This window comes from Elgaria multicarinata, chromosome 9 (assembly GCF_023053635.1).
Source record: "Elgaria multicarinata webbii isolate HBS135686 ecotype San Diego chromosome 9, rElgMul1.1.pri, whole genome shotgun sequence".
In the NCBI taxonomy this organism is placed as follows: Eukaryota; Metazoa; Chordata; class Lepidosauria; order Squamata; family Anguidae; genus Elgaria; species Elgaria multicarinata.
The window spans coordinates 7,994,825-8,011,341 of NC_086179.1; the positions used below are offsets into that span (position 1 = coordinate 7,994,825).

At 44.5% G+C, this 16,517-nt stretch overlaps 1 protein-coding gene across 1 annotated transcript in view; it reads right to left on the minus strand.

Annotated features, from left to right (window-relative positions):
* The window catches only part of MKLN1 (muskelin 1), a 111,262-nt gene that overhangs the window by 51,121 nt on the left and 43,624 nt on the right, over nt 1-16,517 (minus strand). Inside the window, exons 7-8 of the mRNA XM_063134675.1 lie at nt 15,593-15,670; nt 13,633-13,698 (exon numbers count right to left, since the gene is read on the minus strand). Coding sequence (XP_062990745.1) covers nt 13,633-13,698; nt 15,593-15,670 — 144 coding nt within the window. The remainder of the gene's footprint in view (nt 1-13,632; nt 13,699-15,592; nt 15,671-16,517) is intronic.

The window sequence follows — 16,517 nt, forward strand, 5'->3', positions numbered from 1 at the left end:
GGATAAAAAGCAACACTGTGCAATCAGATAAAATGTAGATCCATGTACACGCAAGTCTGTGTTCAAGCATACCTCTGTTACAAAACTAGGATTCAAGTTAGACAAGTGCACTAGACTGCTAAAGATTTCCTGATTTCTAATGGTCTTTTATGAAGAACAAGAACAAGCTAGCCTATACTTAAGTGGGTTTTTATCTTCGCTGTAAGATGGTTAGAACTGCATGTTCAAATCCTGTTAAGTTAGGGGCTGGCAAATGGTGACACTGAAATTAATTCTGCTTACATACACACACCCCAAGGCTTCCAACCATTTCTCCCCCTTAACATGCTTCCTAAACACTTTGGAAAGAAAAGAGTGAGGAGAAAGAAAGGAGCAAGTAAGCAAATGGGGGAAAGGGGGAACCAACCAAATTATATGGACAGAGCTTGGTATACAGAGAATCTTCTATGAGGGAGTGATCTGAACAGAAATATTAAAGTGCCTTCCAGCTCAATATTATAATCCCCCCTACTGCAAACAGTAAAGTATCAGTTATCTAGAAATGATGGGGAAATTGCTATAATGTTTCTGGCATTAAAGAGATTAATTTAAATATTTTAACCGCCCAGGGAGCTTCGGCTATTGGGCGGTATAAAAATGCAATAAATAATAATAATAATAATAATAATAATAATAATAATAATAAGTGATTACTTGGGTTCCGGACTGCAGACTTCTTCCAATCCCAATACCCTTTATTATTTATTTGTTTATTTAGAATATTTATATACCGCTCCCCATTCAAAAATTTCAGAGCGGTATACAAGGTAAAATGAAAATAAAAACAGAATAAAATAGTTAAAACGAAATTTAAAAAGAAGCAAAAACAGAAATCCAAGGCTGCATGTTAAAGAAAGGCTTCTTGGAATAAAGATGTTTTCAGGAGGCGCCTGCCTAACCTCCAGAGGCAGGGAGTTCCACAGGAGGGGCGCCACCACGCTGAAGGCTCTTCCCCTGGTGGATTCCAGTCGGAGGATGGATCTAGGTGGAACCACCAGGAGCAGGCCCTCGGATGACCTCAGTGACCGGGCAGGTTGGTAGGGGAGAAGGCGCTCTCTGTCTCAGGTATCCTGGTCCCAAGTTGTTTAGGGCTTTGTACACAAGTACAAGAACCTTAAAACTGGCCCAGTAGCGAATAGGCAGCCAGTGCAGCTCCCTCAGCAGAGGAGTTCCATGCTGGAAAGGGGCAGCTCCAGACAACAGCCGAGCTGCAGCATTCTGCACTAGCTCCAGCTTCCACAGCAGCTTCAAGGGCAGCCCCACATAGAGCGCGTTGCAGTAATCCAACCTTAAGGTTACCAATGCCTGTATCACCGTGGTCAAGCTATCCTTTATCCTGAATGTGCCTCATCTTTTGATCCCACAAGTAATGAGTGAACAGTAGAAAGAGTCAAGCGATAAATTCATTTATTACATGTCGATACCGCCCATAGCCAAAGCTCTCTGGACAATTCACAAACATCCCATGGGATGGGAACAATCATACATACACACACACAAACAGGATAACCTAGAAGAAGGGGAGAGACCATGATGGCTGGGAGGAGCCATCGTACAAATGGAAGCCTCTGCCACAACCGCCTCAAAAAATGTTCTAGGCTTTCTTTGGGCTAAGCACCACAGCCCCTCTTCTGACACAACTCATTATGCCAATTTCATAAGAGAAAATTAAAAGCATTACAAAAGTCCTGTCCAGCTCAGTGGCAAAAGCCTTCTGACCACCATCACAAAGAGGTGAAAGGGTCAAGCATTTCCCTGGCAAGTTCAAGGAGTAGACAGAGGGTAGTTCTGCTTTGTTTTAATGTTAGCAATTTTGTTGACTTCAATAAAGCTAGCATGACAGATGGCCTTTAAATCCCAGTGGTCTTTTGTGAACCGCCCAGAGAGCTTCGACTATTGGGCGATATAGAAATGCAATAAATAAAATAAAATAAAATAAATAGGCTGCATTCTGAGAAACCAGGGTTGTGGGGAGGAGATCATTAGCGAAACAACTGGTATTTTATTTTATTTATTTATTTATTTATTTATTTATTACATTTTTATACCGCCCAATAGCCGAAGCTCTCTGGGCGGTTCACAAAAATTAAAACCATGAATAGCATAAAAACAACCAACAATTTAAAAACATGAATACAAAATACAATATAAAAAGCACAACCAGGATTAAAACCACACAGCAAAAATTGATATAGGTTAAAATATGGAATTAAAACAGCAAAGCTTAGGTTAAATTAAGTGTTAAAATACTGAGAAAATAAAAAGGTCTTCAGCTGACGGCGAAAGGAGTACAGTGTAGGTGCCAAGCGAACCTCTCTGGGGAGCTCATTCCACACCGGGGTGCCATAGCAGAGAAAGCCCTCCTCCTAGTAGCCACCTACGAGGTAGTGGTGAACAAGCTACTTGGCAGACCAAGTCTTCCTAAAGTGATGTTCCTGAGCGACACACAGGCCATAGCTAGACCTAAGGTTTATCCCTGGATCATCCAGGGGTCAAACCTGTTCATCTAGGTGACACACAGGGGATCCAGTGCTCAGGCAGGAGCGAACCCTGGATGATCCCAGGATAAACCTTAGGTCTAACTGTGGCCACAGACACCAGAGAAGAACAAGTGTGTTCTGGAGGAGACGCACTCCATTCAGGTGGTCAATGCTCCCTATAGCAGGCCTCAAAACCCTCTACAATGCATAGAAGTTCCTTAGTAGACAAGGTGATATGGAAAGCATTCCCTGGAGGAAGCTTGAAAATAACTGCTTTACGGATTGTATTTTTAAAAGCAGCCATGAAGGATTCTGTCCCAAGATTATTTATCAAAAAAAAACCCTAATATACTAGTTCAGAGAGATATCCAGCCAACTTGCCGTACAAGGCAATAAAGCATCCGTTTTAAAAATGGGGTTAAGCGATCTGGATGTTGACCTCTGAGTGCAATAGCACTAGCCGCCGCCGACCCTGGCGTTGCCACCGAAAGGTTACGTTGGGTCGTTAACTTTAATTACCCTTCCTTCCTGGACACAGAGCAGCCAATGTTCCTTGCAAAGAGCGAGTCCTTTTGTGCGCCTTAAGTTCTCACAGCTCACAAAACCCACATTTACTACAATGGGCCAATTGATAACTGAGGGAGAGAAAACACAAATTTGGCACATGCCACGGATCCTACTGGGCCTCGGACAAAACATCGTGCAAAGCTTAGAGAGGCTGTGATGAGCGCAAATGGGAATTTATCCGATGGAAATTGGTGGAAATAAAATCCACAAAAGGGAGTGGACCACCACAGTCATTAGCTGAACTCTTAGATGGCAAATGAGAGAAAGAGAGAGGCATGTTTGCTTTGAATTTTACTCCACAATTGTACTACAGTTCAAAGATATAGCCATTACCCATCTTCTACGGCAGAATGAGTAACATTTGCCTCTTTTCCCGTCTCCTTAGCCGATGGGGATGTTTCGTTTTCCTACTCTGTGCTATAAATAACAAAAAGCTATTTTTGGTCTGCAATTAAACTTAACAATTACAGAGCAAACAACTGCCTCTTAAATAAAGTATTATTTTAATGTAACTGCTTGTTCTAGCACTTACAGCTATTCCTCTGGCCACATTCCAACTTTTAAAGTCCATATTTCAAAAACTGGAAAGGTCATCTTAGTCCCACTATCCTTAAAGCATCCCATCACCCCACCACACAAGCAATGGTCCAGCCTTTTCATTCAAGTTCCCAATGAAAGATCACACAGCCTTCAGCCTGGTTCAGACAACACGCTAAACCATGGTGCTTAACCACAAAATCGTTAAGGGAATGCATTAAGGTTAAGCGTCCCCTTAACCATTTTGTGGTTAAGCACCATGATTTAGCGTGTTGTCTGAACCAGGCCTTCCTAGGCAGCTTGTTCCAGTGGCAAATTGTCTTTAATTAGAAAGAACATAAAAGCGCTTCATTCTGCCTTAAACTCATTCCTCTCCTTCCCATTGGGTCAATATGGTGAAAATGTGTAATTCCTCTGCGGATGCTTTATCAAATATTTCAGGGGCTCTTAGTATGTTCCTCAATATTTTTCCCCTTTTAAGCCAAACATTGTTTTCATTACAGGGGCTCACCAAAGAGCCCTAAGTGCCAGAGAGGTGTTCTGATGGACAACCAAAGTCTTTGGCCCACAAAATACTGTCAAACCAGCCTCTTCAGTAATTAACCATTTGTCAGACCTGCTTTGTTGGAACTCAATGTTCTCTCCGTGGATGGAAGCAAAACAAGCAAATCGCTTAGTCTTCTCTGCCCACTTATCCTGAAAGTATTTCAGATATGTGCCATTCCGAAATGAGCATCTTCAGAACAATCCATTTCTCACACATAACCATCTCCCAAGCCAATTACTCTAATACATACCTCTAAGCATCGCCCCTGAGTGCATCAGACTCCGTCATCCAACAACCCCGTTACCACTTCGCTTATTCTGACACCACAATCAGCAGCTCTTTGGGGTTGTGTCCCCTACTGGTGCTCCCCACCCTTTTTTTCCTGCTCACACATATTACAATGATTATGCAGAGTCCACTGGAAATGACTTCCATGGGGTGAATGGTGCATGATTGGTGAAATGAAGCAGGTGAGTGTGAGGGATCCAGGAAGTTGGCAACTGAACCGAATTTTATCTTATGCTTCTGCTAATCAATGACCTGAAGCCCTTCCCACCCCCAAACCAGTGAAGGCCCTGCTGAACTTGCAATTTCAACATGCACTGCCACATTTTCAAGCTTCTCCACAGTCATGAAAGCTAAAAATTTTGCTTTTAAAAAGTTTGGAATTCAGAACCCCAAACTCTGCACATGGTATTTATTTACTATTTCCAGACTGCTTTTCAGCTGACAGCATGGGAGGCAGTTTACATAAATTTAGCCACGTTTTTAAAAAAAAACCCAAGAAAAAAATAGAGGAGGCTGGCTTATAGCAAGACGCTGGTCCATTTAGCGCTTCAATGACTGCCAGCAGCAATCCAGGACCTCAGATTGAAATTTTTCTCAGCCCTACCAGGAGATTCCAGACACTTTCTTCATGCAAAGCATGTGCTCTACTATAGGGCTATCACCCTTCCCCTTAAAAGAGTGATGCCAAACCAATTAAAATGTACAAGAGCAGTCAAAATCATCAAAGCATAATATAGGATTCCAAACAACAGAAGCCAATTTCATGAACAGGAAATCAGATATCTATTCTCCACAAGCGTGTTCAGAGGAGGGCAACCAGGATGATCAGGGGTCTGGAAACAAAGCCCTATGAAGAGAGACTGAAAGAACTGGGCATGTTTAGCCTGGAGAAGAGAAGATGGAGGGGAGACATGATAGCAGTCTTCAAATACTTAAAAGGTTGTCACACAGAGGAGGGCCAGGATCTCTTCTCGATCCTCCCAGAGTGCAGGACACGGAATAACGGGCTCAAGTTAAAGGAAGCCAGATTCCAGCTGGACATCAGGAAAAACTTCCTGACTGTTAGAGCAGTATGACAATGGAATCAGTTGCCTGGTGAGGTTGTGGGCTCTCCCACACTAGAGGCCTTCAAGAGGCAGCTGGACAACCATCTGTCAGGGATGCTTCAGGGTGGATTCCTGCCTTGAGCAGGGGGTTGGACTTGATGGCCTTGTAGGCCCCTTCCAACTCTGCTATTCTATGATTCTCTGATTCTAAGCGCATCTGAATAGATGCATCCCCGGCCCTCCCACCCGCTGCCAAACAACAGCAGGGAGTCACACCGGCCAAACTTCGCAAGGAGAGAAATTCCCTCATTCTGAAGCAACCACGCTACAAGCAACTGCTAGTATCTGGAGCAAGGCTTGATTAGCCCATTAGCTGCTGGGCTGGGGGCAGAGGAGATGGCTCTATGAGATATTAACTTGCTTGATTCCAGAGACCTGACCTCTGGTTATGAAAACACACTGCTGTGTCGCTAATTGTAGCTACGCTGACTGGTTATGTAAGCACCCTTTGACAGGAGTTACCACCAGCTCCACAGTACTGTCAAGTTAGAGCAAACACATCATGCTGTACATACGAGGCTGCTACAGAGATGGCCCCGGCTTTGCAGGGCACTAAGCAAAAGCCTGAGACGGATGCCCACCGTACGTGCAATCAGTTGGCAGCAGGGATCTCTAGGAAGTGGCTGGCTGGCAAAACAAGCGCTGATTCATCCTTATGCAAGTCGAACTGCTATTAATAGTTTAGTAATACCATAACATTTTATCTTATTGTTGGTAGGAGACTTCCTCCGACTCTGGGACCCAGGCAGCCTTTCAACTGGTTTGCTCTAGTCTCTGTTTTTCAGATTTACATCCATAATGACACTGGTTTGCTCCAGTCTGTTTTTCAGATTTACACCCATAATGAGAAGGGCAGCATGTGTGCGGAACAGAACGAAAGTACAGAGGTATGTGTTTTCTTTTTCCAGTGCGCCTGCCTAAGAGAACCAGCTGGCCCCTTCCAAATTGAGTTAAGCAAAACGGAAGTCGATTCATTCAGCAGAGTCAGAATTGGAATGATTTTTAAAGGGGGTGGTGGTAAGAGGCAGATCAGGATGGAGCAGGCCCATGCCAAGTTCTATGGACCAAGATAGTCTTTATCCAACAGAATATCTAGGGTGGAGTGGCACAGGAGGCTGTTCTGGGCACAAAATAGGCCTCAAAGATGAACAGATTAGAATGACGTCGTTAAAGTGTGCCATGTTCACTTTTTCTGTTTGGAATAATTAGATATGCCTTCAAGGTGTTAGATGACAAAGTTACGTAACACAGCTTGGCCAGAGATTTAAATGACGAGCAGCAAGCCGGGGTGGAGGGCTCTCCCACACTAGAGGCCTTCAAGAGGCAGCTGGACAGCAATCTGTCAGGGATGCTTTATGGTGGATTCCTGCATTGAGCAGGGGGTTGGACTTGATGGCCTTATTGGCCCCTTCCAACTCTACTGTTCTATGACTCTATGAGGGTGCCACTGCAGCTGCTCATTGGCTCTGTGGCTGCAGTATAGAGCGGTAAAGCACGTACAGCCACTGAATGTGACTGGCAGGAGATGGCAGGCGTTTGCTGCTGTCCCACCAGCAGTAGCTGGCCAGAACCGGAGCACGAGCCGTCTAACTTGAAATTCTAACATTGGTATCCTTAAAAGTTCCTCACCACTTTTACACTGCCCGAGATTTCACGTCTTCATAGCAGCAAATGCGTCAGGTTGATAACCTTTAAGCAGTGGGAGCACACGTCTTCCTAGTGCAATTCTTCCAGGGAAATCAGGCACCGATCACAGACACTGGTTATCAAGAGGCCGGCGCGTGGGTGCATGACGGGGGTGCGCCACGGCCAATCGCCATCCTCCGCCTTTGTGAGGGAAGGCTTTGGCATGTGGCAGGTTCGCGAAAGCACCGCGGCCGCCATTGAGCGTTTCTTGTTCCTCGTCTTTGGCGACTGGAGCAAAGGCGACAGCACCAGGGAAGCTCCACCCAACCCCGCCGCTGGGCAAGGCCAGCTATCCACTGCCTCCTCTGGGGCTGATGATGCAGGGCCCGCTGCCCCTGCCACCGCCAGGACCCAGCAGGCCCAGCCACAGCCCAGCATCATGGCGGCTGCCACCTTCCCCTTCACCATGCTGCCACCGCCACCCCCTCTCCCCCTCAGCAGCCACTGGTTATCAGAATCTTGCCCCTGCACATGTGGCACTTTTAAAAAGATGGCTGAAGCACACCACAGGTACACAGTGCATAAAAGGGCAACTAAAATGATCAAGGGGCTGGAGCATCTATGAGGGAAGGTTACAAGAGCTGGGATTGTCCAGCTTGGAAAAAAAGAGGCTAAGGGGATAGAGGTGCACAAAATTATGCACGAATGTGGATAGGGAGGCATTTTTCTGCCTCTCCCATAATACTAGAACTCAGGGTCATGCCATGAAGCTGGTGGGAGATTCAGGACAGATAAAAGGAAGGACTTCTTCACACAGCCCATAGTTAAACTATGGAATTTGCTACCACAAGATGTAGTGATGGCCACCAATTAGATGGCTTTAAAAGGGGGGTGGATAAATTCCTGGAAGAGAAGGATATCCATGGCTACTAGCCCTGATGGTTGTGTGTTATCTCCAGTGTCAGAGGCAGAAAGCCTGTACACACCAGTTGCTGGGGAACATGGGCGGGAGGGTGCTGTTGCACCATGTCCTGCTTGTGGGTTCCTGGTTGATAGCTGGTTGGCCGCTGTGTGAACAGAGTGCTGGTCTAGATGGGCCCTTGCTCTGATGCAGCAGGGCTCTTCTTATGTTGTTTTGGGGAATTACAGAGGAAAAAGTAGACCCAGAACACAAATAAATGCAATCATTGGGAATGTGGGGAGAAGGGGTAGGACAGAAAAAGCATCCTGTAAGAATATCCCCAATGGGACAGAAAAAATAGAGGAAGTATTCTCTGAAATGCTGCTTTCACAGCATTTAGAAAAGGGCAGAGACAAGAAGAAGCTTGATCCACTCCTCATGGCACATGCTGTAGACTAAGAAACTCCTCTTAAATGGAAGAGATACGAACGCTAGTTCCCGGCTCAGATCCTAGAATATTCCAAGGTGTGTTCTTCACAGTTGTAGAACACACGTGTAGGACCACAGAGAACACCAGAATCTGCTCTGAATACTTTGGTCCATCTTGCTTTAATTACTAATTTATTGACAATGTTTATATAACGTTCCAAATCCAGAAGATCCATCTTGCTCTATTTATATTTATTTATTTACAGTATTTATATAGCGCTTCACATCCAGAAGATTCCAAAGCAGCGAACAACAGATAAAATAAAAGAATAAAATACAGTATTAAAATCACTGTTTTTAAAAGAGCAAAGTTTTGATAAAACCCGAGTTCTGTTATAACCATGGCTGGTAACTCAAGGGAAGCTTCCTGAAAGAACCATGTTTTCAGAAGGCGATGGAAGCAATACAACACCGGCGCCATAGGAAGGGGACCACCACACTGAAGGCTCTTCTCCTGGTGGGCTCCAATTGGAGCATAGGTTCATATGGAGCTACCAGGAACATGCCCTCACATGACCTCAGTGATCGGGCAGGTTGGTAAGGGAGAAGGCGTTCTCTCAAATATCTTGGTCCCAAGTTGTTTAGGGCTTTGTATACTAGTACTAGAACCTTTAACCTGGCCTGGTAGCGAATAGGCAGCCAGTGCAGTTCCCTCAGCAAAGGAGTTGCATGCTGAAAAGGGGCAGCTCCGGACAACAGCTGAGCTGCCGAATCCTGCACTAGGCAGACCTACATAGAGCTCATTGCAGTAATCTAGTCTTGAGGTTACTAACGCCTATGGTGGCCAAGTTATCTCTGTCTAACAGAGGCCGTAGCTTGTGAACCAGCTGAAGGAACTCAGAGCTGCTGCAACCACTTGGGCTTCCAGTGATGGTGATGGATCTAGGAGAACCCCCATATTGTCTCCTCTACTTGGCAGAGGAGTTGCAAGACTCAGGGAACTGATTGCCCCACCGCTGCCACTTGTGATGATCTAAATCTGGGACTTTCCAGATCCAAAGGGCAGGCTGCATCAGTGAGCCATGGTCCCTCCAAAAATCCAACAGGCATAGGAGGGCCACTGCTCTAGAAAATCAAGCTGAAGTCCTAGTGCAAACTCTTATCCTCCAAAAGGCCTATCATGTTTTGCTTAACCTCCAAATTAAATAGTCCCCTGCAATTTCCAGGCTCATAGGGCATGTCTAGATGAGGGCTTATCCCTGAGATCACCCCGGGATCATCCTTCTGCATCCACATGACGCACAGGGGATCCCGGGGGCAGGGAGGGATGATCCCTCCCTTTCCCCAGGATAATCAGGACGGAGTTAATCTAGACTTTTCCCGTGGTCTCAGGATCGTCCTGAGACCATGGGACATTTGGGCAGCCATCCCGGTTTTGTCCCGGCTCCTCGCGAGTAAACGTGAGGAGCCGGGCACAGGCTCAGGACCTCCGTGCCCATCAGTGGGGGTGGGGGGGGAGAGCAGGATCTTTTTTAAAAAATAAACCCTACCTGTATCGCTGGAGCGCTCATGCGCTCATTTTCAAGAAAAACAAAATGGCAGCCGTGATGTCCTCTTCCTCCTGGGACGTCGCGAGCCGTGTGTGGACTGAGGGGGAGGATCTCGCGATCACCATATCGCGAGATCCTCCCCCTCCCCTCCCTAGGTCTAGGGCTGATTCAAAGTGCTGGTATTGACATTTAAAGCCCTAAACGGTTTGGGGCCAGGTTTTTTGAAGGAACGCCTCCTCTCATATGTACCTGCCCGGACCTTAAGATCATCTACAGGGGCCCTTCTCCGTGAGCCCCTGTCAAAGGAAGTGAGGCAGGTGGCTACTAGGAGGAGGGCTTTCTCTGCTGTGGCACCCCAGTTGTGGAATGAGCTCCCCAGAGAGGTCCGCCTGGTGCCTACACTGTACTCCTTTCGTCGCCAGCTGCAGACCTTTTTATTCTCTCAGTATTTTAACACTTAATTTTAACTTAAATTTAAATTTTACTGTTCTAACTCTGTATTTTAATCTTATATCAATTTTGCTGCGTGGTTTTATCCTGGTTGTGCTTTTTATACTGTATTTTGTATTCGTGCTTTTAACCTGTTGGTTGTTTTATTATGGTTTTAATTTTTGTGAACCGCCCAGAGAGCTTCGGCTATTGGGCGGTATAAAAATGTAATAAATAAATAAAATAAATAAATATAGACATGCCCCTAGTGAGGAATAGCACACAGAATAAATGCAGGGGGATATTCCGGGAAATGAATACTCTGATGAACGCCTGTCAAATCAGACGTGCCCTTTTTGTCTCTAGAGCTTGCCATTCATAAAAGATAGCATTAATCTTTCCAGACAACATTTCTGCTTCATGGGTATCTAAAGCCATCCCAGTCTTTGCAGGGAAGCAGTTTCTACCCAGAATCCTCCCAAAGACCAACGCATTTTCTGCCCTTACCAACAGCCTCCCTATTCATACAAGCTCAGGCCATTTTGCAATGCTGCCTAATACGAGTATTTTGCAAGTCATGCCTTCAGAGGGAGAGCATACAGAAAAGAGTTCCACTATTTTTCTAAGAGAAAACATAAAATGCTGATCTGGGACATTTTTGAGCACCAGTATGTAAAACCCCCGCTATCCTACAAGACAGTTCATACGTAAATAATATCTGTGTGCCACATTGAGAGCTTCGGTTATTGGGCGGTATAGAAATGCAATAAATAAATAAATAAATGTTCCCCAAGCACACTTTTGGGGCCAAACACTAATGTCTAGCAGCGCTAAATTCTATTTGTTGAGACAAACTGTAAAATTCCAAAAACTAATCCTCCTACACGAATTTTATTGCCCATTATTATTATTTTCAGTTTGGTATAATAAAAATCTTGGAATTCGGAAGAACGCAAATCGATAACACTGTCTGCCCACTAAGGGGCGCTTCCTAGCTGCGTTAAGACTTCTTTAACAACCCTGCTGTCATTTTAAACGCAATTAAATGGCTATAACTTGGTGCCATAAAGAATTATAAAAGAAATATATCCCTGCCCGAGGACTTACAGTCTGACAACAAAACATGAGAGAGAAAACAAAAATGAAAAGCAACTATTTAGGGGCAATTATTTAACCACAAAGAAACTTGGCTTGCTTTAAAGTTAATTTAGGACATATCTTAAGTTAGAACATTTCTCTTAGTTTAGATGCCAGTGTATAAAGAATGCTATCCTACAAAAATGTGGCAGAGTTTAAATGCAAACAAATTATACTTCAGAATGAGTTTGCAATTTTTATTTGCAGATTATTACTATTAATTTATTCCACTTCTTCGAAGCCTTTAAAACAGCTTAGAAGACTTGGGAGTCAAGATCACCACAATAAACTGAAAACTCACAAAATGTAATTCAGGCTTCAATGAACATAGAAGTTCAATGAAAGGAGGGGAGAAGGAAAAATACCAAGCATCTTTGGGTCATCAGAATTTCAGATCAATAAGCACCAAAGCAAACTGGGATTAAGTTTTAAAAAATGTTTATCATGGCTGAGGTAATGGAAAGCAAAAAATAGACTCAGACCATTCGTCAATCTTTCCAGTGGACAGATTTCCTCCTAACTATCTGACCCTGAAAATAAAGCAAAACCCAGCCATTCAGCCACTCCAAGATATCTTTTTCTTGGCCCTCAACCATATGCCCACCCCCGGTTGATGGCATCACATCTCCGGCTGTGCCTGTCGCAAAATCTTCAAAGGCAGCAAGCCTTCCCTGACCGCTAGCGCCATTCAGCTGTTGCACAAAATAAAAAACAAAGCAATCATGCCACGTCCAAAATATGACCACGTTGGGCACTTGCAGGGCTCACTCCCAGAAATGCGGGCCACAGCCAGTCCCAGGAATGAAACTCAAAACATGCCCGTCTTCATAGATTGAAAGCCTAAGAAATCCAGACAGTCAAAGCAGCCCAAACCACGACACTCCAAGCTATGATCATATAGACCGTATTCTATTCTCCAGGATGGGTCACCAGGCAAGGAGGTTGATGGAGTGGATTGGGTGGGTCAAGCCAGCAAGGAATGAACGAAGGGAAAGGAGAGGTCCAGGAGACAAGGAGTAAAGGACAGGCATACAGACAGCAGCCCAGTGGAGTAGACCAACAGCCCTACACTGGAAAGGATGGAAACGTCTGATGCAAAGCCTGCATGGAGATCCCAGGAGGCTGCCTAATTCATCCTAGCAGCTAATCAGGCTGGAGCTGGTTACCAAACGGTGGTGCTGAGGCACCAAGATGGAGGCCCAAGAGGGCCAGTCCAAAGAGCACAACCCTAGCGTTATAAGTCCTTTGGTGCATAAGGATTTCTTTATTTGAATCTGCTTGGATGATGATGATGATGATTATATAGCACCATCAGTGTACATGGTGCTGTACAGAGTAAAACAATAAAATAGCAAAAACCTGCCGCATAGGCTTACATTCTAATAGAATCATAATAAAACAATAGGAAGGGGAAGAGAATGCACCAAACAGGCACAGGGTAGAGTAAAACTAACAGTATAAAAGTCAGATCAAAATCAAATTTTAAAAGCTTTAGAAAAAAGAAAAGTTTTTAGCTGAGCCTTAAAAACTGCGATTGAACTTGTAGCTCGCAAATGTTCTGGAAGAGCGTTCCAGGCGTAAGGGGCAACGGAAGAAAATGGATCTGTGATTAGACTGTGCTTCTTCAGTAATTCAGATCTGTCAACACTGTCACATATTTTGAGGAACGGGGAGATGCCCTGGAAGCCTTTCTTTATTCAGCAATGGCCCCCATTTTGCTATCTTTCACAAGTTCAACAGTTTAAGCCAAATCATGTAATGATCACCCACAAAAGCAGAACTGCCAACTTTAATTAAAATAAATAAATAACCGTATTTCTTCGATTGTAAGACGCCATCAATTGTAAGATGCACACTAATTTCACTACCACCAACAGAGGGGGGGGGAAACCTAAGACACACCTGCGATTCTAAGACGCACCCCATTTTTAGAAATGTTTATATGGGGAAAAAAGTGCATCTTAGAATCAAAGAAATAGGGTAAAAGGCTGCTCACCTGTCTGAACATCGATGACCATTTGATGACCACCTCTCATTCCGGGCCTGCTGTCCTCACCATCACCTTGTTTAAGAAAAAAGAATCCTAATTATTACACGTTTTTCCAAGATGTTTAACTGCATTCAAGCAGAATATGCTTAGAATAGCCAAATACTTTTGTTTTATTGCGGGAATAATTTATTCTAACGTGAACCACGAGAAGAAACCACAGGAAGAAGAGAGCCAGCCAGCACAGTGTACTGCCTATAGCGCTGGACTTAATTCCTGCTCAGATAAAAAGTTCACACACACAGCTCTCAGCCTAAACTATCTTACAAGGGATAAAATGGGGGGAACATGTATGCTACCCTTGAGCACCTTGAAGAAAAAGGATGGGAGAATCCTATCATGAATAGATTTAGTCATTACAACATAGTTGTTCCACCTGTGAGCTATGCAAAGCCTGAAAGCACACTTTCCTCCTCTGAAAACAAAATGAAAGAGGAACTGAGAGACAAACACTAACACATCTCCTTGACTCCATTACAGCTATCAACATACAGTACAATTTCAGGAATGCGTCAATTCATAGAACAGAGAAAGTTTGGTCACAGAGACTGCTGGTTCATTCGTACTTCTGAACGAAACTGAAATGTAGTTGATTTCCTATTTTATGTAATGACGTTTGTTGCAATGGAGACTTATTTTTAGAGCTTTTGAAAATCAAATTATCTTAAAAGCACCTGTGCCCTACCTTTAAATGCGGGGGAAGATTGGGTGGAATTGTGCCTCTTGAGAATTACTTACCACTCCAAGACAGAAGTGCCTGAAAAACTAGGAGCCATTCAGCACACAACTGTAACCTAATTCCTTATTCTGTTCTCCCCTAAAATGGCATCACATTGAAAGATTTATTAACATAGCAGTTGCTAAGTTATTGATCCATCACTTTTCCATCTTAAAAAGGTGCCCAAGGTGACACATTCTTTTCCAACACAAATTATAATACTAATAAAATACACCGCTGTAACGGCATGCTTGGCATGCAGACGGTGTTAGGTTCAATCCCTGACAATGCCAATGAAAAGGATCTCAGCAGGGCTAGAAAAGACCTCTTAGCCCAACAGCCCCAAGGAATGCTGCCAGTCTGATTTGGTAATATTGAGCTAAAGAGATCAATTGGTTCCAACGGCTGATTCCAACAGCAAAGTACTTGGCCTCTCCTGGCAACTGATTCTAAACCCACAGCATCACCGTAGAAAGCCACACTCTGAGCTCTCACAAGGTGTTACAGTATGCAAGGACAGAACCTGAAGCAAAGCATCCCTGCAGCAGGCTCATCTGGGTAGCAGTGTTCCCAGAGACCAGGGCATTTTATGGTTTTCAAGGACAAAACCAACCCCTTGAGCTGGGCTTGGCAGCACCTAGCTTATCTCACCAGCTGACTTCACATCTCTGCAGCCAACCCTGGTAGGATACTGACTACCGCATTCTGCGCTAGCTTAAGCTCCTGGAAGGTCTTCAATCCCATCACAGACCATGCTACAAGAAACCAGTATTTACTTATTTATTTGGAGTATGTTTATCCCACTCCTCAGCCAAAAAAGGCTCCCTGAGCGGCTTACAATCAGCAAAGAAGATAGTTACTGCCCTCAGACTTACCATCTGGAAAAAGACACGACACACGAGGAAAAGGTGGTGGGGAGGGAAAAGGAAAAAAACTGGGTAGACTGTCAGCAGAGCTGGTGAGATGGCCCTGCTCCTTCCCCTCATTTATCTCCCGAAGGATGGGCAGTCCAACTGGAACAGGCCCTGATGTTCCCTTTGCCTGGTCCTGTCTCCTTTGCTCCTTCTTCTTACCCACGGGGTCATTGATGCCAGCTAGCCCTGCTGGGTGCGGCGAAGAGGGGAAGACTGAGGAATCCAACTGGAGCATGTTCCTATAGAAAATGCTATCCACTTTATGGTACTGTCTCACCTTTGGTGCTTTTGGGGATGATCTGTCCCCATCGAGGTTTGTATTCCTGTTGACTGATGTACTGGTTGAACAAACCATCTGTTTAAAAACATACAAAAGAAACTGTGAGTGGAAATATCCATCCCGTTTTTTCATGGAAAAAGCTACTTTCAAATATTGAAAAACGTGCTTTAAGGGGGGAACACCTAGCACTGCACAATATTAAAGCCACCTTGAGTATTTGAGAGAAAATCAGGGTAGAAATGTTGGTAATAAATAAAAACTATAAATATATGTATACAAAACCATTTATATGGCATCATATAGGGTAACAAGACAAAACCCACCTCAAGCAAGTAAGAAGCATTCAGCAGTGGTGGGATAAAAGAAAACACCCCAAGGGCTGGCTCATTAAACATCTGTAGAAACCAAACTTAATGGGACAAGAGCATGTTGGGGACAGCTGCCAATTCATCATCCAACTGGCTGTCTTCTTGGTTTCAGTGGGTGCAGAAGGATATCAGCTGATATGCCAGCTGCGCCCCTTCTTAGAGTCAGAAGACCTAAAGACGCTGATACTCTCAAGACCAAAAGACCTAAAGACGCTGGTAACCTCAAGACCTAAAGACCTAAAGACGCTGGTAACCTCAAGACCTAAAGACCTAAAGACGCTGGTGACCTCAAGACCTAAAGACCTAAAGACGCTGGTAACCTCAAGACCTAAAGACGCTGGTAACCTCAAGACCTAAAGACCTAAAGACGCTGGTAACCTCAAGACCTAAAGACCTAAAGACGCTGGTAACCTCAAGACCTAAAGACCTAAAGACGCTGGTAACCTCAAGACCTAAAGACGCTGGTAACCTCAAGACCTAAAGACCTAAAGACGCTGGTAACCTCAAGACCTAAAGACCTAAAGACGCTGGTGACCTCAAGACCTCAAGACCTA